This window comes from Sphaeroforma arctica (assembly GCF_001186125.1).
Source record: "Sphaeroforma arctica JP610 unplaced genomic scaffold supercont1.770, whole genome shotgun sequence".
Classification (NCBI taxonomy): Eukaryota; class Ichthyosporea; order Ichthyophonida; genus Sphaeroforma; species Sphaeroforma arctica.
In genome coordinates, this window is record NW_014039788.1 from 22,674 (window position 1) to 29,669 (window position 6,996).

At 37.6% G+C, this 6,996-nt stretch overlaps 2 protein-coding genes across 2 annotated transcripts; one reads left to right on the plus strand and one right to left on the minus strand.

Moving 5' to 3' along the window:
• Positions 1-652: 652 nt before the first annotated feature.
• SARC_08503 (hypothetical protein) lies at positions 653-1,508 on the plus strand (the record flags this gene model as incomplete). Its single annotated transcript, XM_014297518.1, has 2 exons — positions 653-787; positions 1,302-1,508. The coding sequence occupies 2 exons, from the start codon at positions 653-655 to the stop codon at positions 1,506-1,508; spliced, it is 342 nt and encodes a 113-aa protein (XP_014152993.1).
• A 379-nt stretch (positions 1,509-1,887) lies between these two features.
• SARC_08504 (hypothetical protein) lies at positions 1,888-3,340 on the minus strand (the record flags this gene model as incomplete). Its single annotated transcript, XM_014297519.1, has 3 exons — positions 1,888-2,282; positions 2,411-2,950; positions 3,197-3,340. 3 exons carry the CDS (start codon positions 3,338-3,340, stop codon positions 1,965-1,967), a joined length of 1,002 nt encoding a protein of 333 aa, XP_014152994.1. The 3' UTR covers positions 1,888-1,964.
• Between the last annotated feature and the right edge of the window lie 3,656 nt (positions 3,341-6,996).

The following is a 6,996-nucleotide window of genomic DNA, read 5'->3' on the forward strand; positions in this document are numbered from 1 at the left end:
TGTTGTGTGTGTGTGTGTACACGTGTACGTATATGTATATGTATATATATATATATATGTATGTATATATATATATATGTGTTTGTGTGTTTGTATGTGTTTGTATACATGTATGGTGGTGTTTCTTTGTGTGTGTTTGACTTTACAAGTGTAAACTTATAATTTTGTGTTTAAATGTAGAAGTTTGTCCGCCTTTTGAGATGTAATACCTGCCGACTGTGTATCATAATCAATTTGCTTTCAAGTGTTTGAGTAAGAACACTTAAATAATTATTATAATGGCACATGTATGCATGGAGTTTGTTATTTGAAATTAAGTTGTGTTAGTTTACCCCTGTAATCTTAAACGTATATTCATCGATTTTACATCTATAGTTGGTAGTCATTTGTGCTTTTGGGTTCTTCCGCTTTTATTCGTATGTACACTTATATGTATGAACTCGCATCATACATGGAACACGTTTCTAAGCATTCATACATGTAAACTACTTACAATTAGAGTCACGACGCAAACCAACCGATTGTCACATTCCAGTCCTTATCTGCCTGAATCTACCGAACACTACGTTGAATCTCATCCTTTGCACTGGGAGACAACACCTAAACGCATTCAAACGCGTTTGCTTTACATTCTTGTGCAGAAATAACACGGATGCTGTTAGCCAAATGTTCGACGGACGATGTCAATATTGGCAACGAAGCCCACAATACAGCGCTACACTGGGCAGCAATCAATGGCCATATCGATGTGGTCAAGGCGTTAGTGGAGGCTGGAGGTGACCCAGATGTATGTCCTTTCATCAGAGGTGTTTATATGTTTATAAAGATAGTACGCGACCTTATCCCACGCATGCTTGATAAGGGTCGCTTGCTTCATAAGGGTTCTTGATAAGCTTCAGCGATGGTGTCCCACCATACTGGGTAGAATATTGGTACTAGCATTGTCCTGGGGTTACTAGCACGTTTCTGAGGAAACCATAGGTTGCATGCCATACTAACACTCTTGGAGGAAACATACGTTGTACGCTATACTAACATCATCCTGGGTTGATATAGGTTACAATGCTGTTGCATGTTATGTATATTAATATATCGCAAGAAGTGTGTATTGTTCTGACCATCGTGGCGTTTGTTGTCGAGTATTCCGGAAATAAATGTCAAAGCGATTTGGAATATGTTTGTGACTTATACAAATGAACCCCAATCTTTTCAACCGTGATAGCAACCGTGATAGCAACCGTGACAGACCTTGTTTGTATCGAAGCTAAAGGTGGTCCGTGTGTGTTTCCGTACTTACACAGATCAAGAACGAGGCCGGTCATTCTGCCACGTTTGAGGCTCTGAACAACAATCACGAAGCCGTTATCACATTTTTAATTGCGCGCGAGGAAGAACTGGCGAAGAAAGGCGGAGAGGACAGTAAGCACAACACAATTTCAGCGGGCAAGACGGATGAGAGTACTGATACTCCTGAACAAGCAGAAAACACCGGGACATCCAGTAATTGAGCAGAATATCACATTGATAAATATAAACGAAAACAATCGTGTGGTTCCTCTGTGTTGTCTATTTCGAAGGAGATGGTATTATATCTGAATTTTTATTGTATACTAATGAGATTTTCTTATACGCATTGGTATATACAATCACCAAACATATACTCTAATATGCTATTTATTTGCTTCCATATCGATAGATATATATAAACATGTGATTCGCGCTCAAACACACACACATACACGCATATGTATATATATATATATATATATATACGTGCTGCATGTGTATACGTGTGCACACGTGTTTGTGTCTTAGTCTGGGTCTATGGGTGAGTGAGAGAGAATTCTTATATATGTGCACACATGCATGCAAATATTAATATTTATATATAAATTTCATATGTATGATTTTGTTGTTTATCCTTCAAATGAAAGGAAGGAAACGTGCGCAACTTTAGTTGCGCGTTAATGAGTCACGGATTGTGTTCCCGTCTTGCTCTCCCGAAGAAACTCCTCAATACTCATGTTTGTCGTCGGTTCCAGTTGTTCGACCTGTTGTGCATTTTCAAATAAGAATTCCTCCATGGTTAAACTCAAACTAGATGGTACTGTATCGGCTAAGGGATTGGAGGCTAAACTGGTGTTTCCTCCCTTCATGCCATCCTGCGCGCTGTTGTCATTGCCATCGTCGTCACCACTCTCCTTCTCGCACGCTTTACTTTGGGTAGTGTGAGATGCACTAGCTTTATTTGATTTATGAGTCGATTTCTCCGACTGAAGATTCTGCTTAAACGACGTTGAGTTCGTTCAGCCTTGGGTGTAGGATTGACAGGGACTAATATACGGGTATCCTCCTTCCTTAAGGATTAATGTATGCCAGATCGTGAGCGAAACAGCAAGCCGGCAGTAACCTTCGCCTCCTCGAAGTCACAATCAGTGTTCCGCTCACTGGATTTGTCAATCAATGGCTCAGGAGGCAGATGTACCAGAGGCCGGCATTTTATACCAGCTTTTGACTTGGCACTGCACTTCCGCGATAATGTCTTGTTAACGGCCTTTTCTGATGCGGCAGGGTTGCGATTGTTGGTCAGGGTAGTAAGTTTCGTAGACGATTTTGAAGGATGTTGTTTCAGTTTGAATTTTCTGCCAGAAGCATTTGAGCTTAGTCCGAATACAAGAGTGTGCGTCTGCAACCCCGAACCCTTATCATTGCAAACTGTATTTGCCTGTTGCTCATTTAGTACTTGTTTATCAATTACAAATCGTTGTTGAGCTACAGAGTGACGAGTATACGCAGTTGGCCTCTTTACTGGATGTACTCGCTCATAGCTCACAGCCCGTGTTGCTGGCATGTGATCTGGTTCTGATGTCTCGCGTGCAAATTCGGCAATTGTTGTCACAAACCGTTGTTGCTCTCCGTCCATGCTCTCATTCTGTGTTATGAAGTCATTCTGTAGATCATATTGAGATAGTAAATTTGAAATAGGTGCACTCATCCCACGATCACTAAGCGAAAAACTTATTCTTTTACTTACAAGCCTGTCACTCTCCTGCCATGTGCGATGCTTCATATCAAGAACATTGTGGACTACGGTACATTTTACGGAATTTCGCATGCTTCGATACGTCTTAATCGCACCTTCAAACTACAAACCGTCATCTACGATTTTAGCCATTGTTTGTTTCAAACACGATACTGTTTGTTCGAGCTCACCATCATTGTTGTTTGTTTCTGCGTATTCCCAAATGGTAGGATATTGCGAATCTCCAGCCTTGTCAAAACGGTCGAAATTAGCCAAACTTCCCATTCTATCTGTCTGGTGTGACATTTTGTCAACCATGCTCCCGCTGTCTATACAAGGCCGCTAAAGTTATTATTCCAAACAAGCTGTATGAAAGTATTGTAAAGTATATGATATCCACCGGATCCATACAAATATACTATATAGCAATTGTTTCCTAATACTACTCTAGAAAGAGACGGCTATTTAATGCCTGGAGATTCACACTTCAATATTTGTTCAATGTTCGCAGCTGTTGTGTAGTTTATACATATTGAAATCTTTGAAGATGCCTGAGTTGGTACAAACAATAAACTCACATATCGTGACGACATTTTATAAGACATTTAGGTCCACGATAAGATGTCATTACTGTCATAGGGTCCGCTGGAGGCTGCATCGGCATAAATCAATATCATATATTTAACTGAACGACATGTCGTACATAATATGTACTATTCAGATATCGCCGCGACATTTTTCCATGCTCTGGCAATGAAATTCAAATCACTATCAGCAGACATTTCTTCAAGCATAGTGACCTTTTATAGAAAACAAATCTATGATGGGGATTGGGGAGTCATAGATTTTAGTATGTACAATTGGAAAGAGAGAAAGAGTCAAAGAGAGTAACACATATTTGTTTTTTACTGTACAAATACAAAATTGTACATACATAGTGATAGTAGTAACAAGAGTAAGTAGATTAGTAGACTCGTTATGTAGTCGCGACATAGAGTACATACTATGTAGTAGAGTACGAGTAGAGAGTGTCACTCTACTCTCTTGAGTAGTAGAGAGTCTACAATTACAATTTACACTATTTTACAGTCTATCAGTATGACAGATTGACAGTACATATGTATGTACATACATAGCTAACTATAGTGTATACAGTATCGCATATGTCGTATAAGTTCGTTGCTCGCAACTCCTTGAAGTATAAACATGTCTCTAAATACACGACTGACTAGTGACTACACTCTACAGTCTACACTCTACAGTAGACTGAGACTCTATTTTTAATTATTTTTAATTACACTCGTCACATACAGTCCGCGACTCGCGAGTCTACAGTGTACACAGTACACTCGCACCATAATATGCTGCAGCGCTGCTCTACATATAGAGGTTACTGGCTCGAGAGTTATATGTATTTACTGTCAGTGAGTCAGACAGTCAGTGAGATAGACTGATTTAGAGTCTGACAGAGTGATTGTAGACTCTCGACTCTCAAAGAGGAGTGATATATTTATTTAGTCTCGCATATTTATTTAGTCCCGCAAGCCGCACTCCGCAGGGCGCAAGCGGAAGAGAGTTACGAGAATATTGAGTAAACTATTTTTTAAATAGTAGAGAAACGTCCTACATGTTCAGCCATATTTTCTTTCTTCTCTAGAGAGGGAAACAATGACTATATATATAAAGGTTGTGTCGTACGTCGCTGGGATTACGTCACGACTTCTATCCTATAAATTCCGTAGTATGTACTAAATTTCTGAGCACCGATTTGATTTAATATTATTTATAGTGTGTGGCTGTGTCCGAGTGTGTCGTACATATCATCAGACTTTTATAGTTCTAGTGCCATCAAATTCAAAATTGTCAAATCATGTGCGTGAAGTTTTATATATCATCATTTCTTCTTTTTCTTTTCAATGTTTTTTTCGTATTCTATTGCTATATATGTTTTTAAAAAACAATAATTTCAATACATGTACATTCGACTGTAAATACATGCATAAGTACTTTATCTTCTGAAAATCATATTTTAAAAAATCATAAATAGAAGGGCGAGAAACCCATATTTATTTACCGCCTAAAAAAGAACAAGAAAACAATATTTATAAATATATAAAAAGTCAAATATGAAGAAAAAAATTCTATAAAATAATTAAGTAGTTGTATTTTGGTAGTATTTATGTACAGTGTGTATGTATGTGCAACTATAAATGTACGTACATAAAATACTGTAAATATGTACATATGTTTTTAAAACAAAATGTTTTTTTTATAAATAAAATGCGCATGATGATCCTATGACCAATCGACCACATGTAGCCTTCTAAAATCTAAATTGACATGACCCCTCCGGCCCCGGGCCATCTCTGGACTCTGGGCCATACCATCACCAGGGCATCCCGACTCCCGAGTCTCGTACATCCCCCCTGGACTGTGGAGTGTGGACTGTGGAGTCGTAGAGTCGTCGAGTCATCGACCCGTTATCACGTATCACCGACACCATTTGCCAAGAAATTTCCAACGACGATATTTTATATTGTCGAATGTATCTGTACAAACAACGTAAATATTTGCCCACACCAGTCGGTCAGTCAGTGACAGTCACCAAGACCAGTAGAGATGACATGACATCCATTTGGTGTACATATTCGATTATATGTATGGCTTCGTTATGATTTTCAGACCTTTGTAATTGTACTTTTATAAAAGCACAATTTAAAAAAAACCACAACAATTGTATGGTAATCGTTAGTGGGTGAATATGTATTTAGTAAGTTTTGTCTATAATAGGCACAGGAAACGCGATTGAACTTGCAATCGATGACTATGTAGGCACATCTCATGGCGTAAACGCACTTTTTCTTGACATTAGCAGCTGAAGCTTGTACTATGGTTACAAGATTGATCGATATTAGTACGTGACAATATTTTAAAATATGCTATGCATCTTTAGACCCTTTAATTCCGTTTTGGAGGTTTGCGATGTAGTGCTAATGTGTCTCAAGCATAGAAGGTATCCTATTCGTGCTACGACTGTGTCGCTTTCGCGGAGAATTTAGAAAATTCTTCATCTTGAAATGTGCCAAAAAAAGAAAAATTTATATTGGGAATATTTTTTAAAACACAAATCCAGATAAATATATCAAATCTCATACATAGTGACGGCCTTCTATTTAAAATTATCCAGAGAAGAAGGCTATGCAAATCTAAAAAAAAGAAAAAGTAAACAATGTTTAAAAATACATATGTGTTACAAAAAATGTGGAGCCAAATTCGTATTGCCCACTTGAAATCCCCTTTCCGCGCTCTGAAAATATTCACGCAACGTCAACAATAAAGGTCACAACTCTCAACTCACAATGTCACAGAACACACAATCCATAGCCCTCTAAAAGAAACACACAATCACATGTGAAAAGACTGTGCACTACTTAGTTATTTCCCATCCTCCTTCATTGAAACAGGTGAGCTAAGTATTTGTGTCCCAATCTGGATAAGCAAGGTATCCAGTCTACCTTTTGGGTGCGTCCATATGTATGTTTGTCGTATGTATGTATGTATGTATGTATGTATATATGTATGTATGTAAATAGGTATGTATATATGAATGTATGTATGTATGGCTGTTTTTATACACTTATGTATGAACATATGTAAATATATATGCATTTATGTATGTATGTATGTATGTATGTATGTATGTATGCATGTATGTATGTATGTATGTATGCATGCATGTATGTATGTATGTATGTATGTATGTATGTATGTATGTACGTATGTATGTGTATGCATGCATGTATGTATGTGTGTATGTATGTATGTATGTATACATGTATGTATGTATGTAGCATGTATGTATGTATGTATGTATGTATGTATGTATGTATGTAAATAGGTGTATGTATGAATTACGGATGTATGTATGTATGTATGTATGTATGTATATATGTTTGTATATATATATATATATA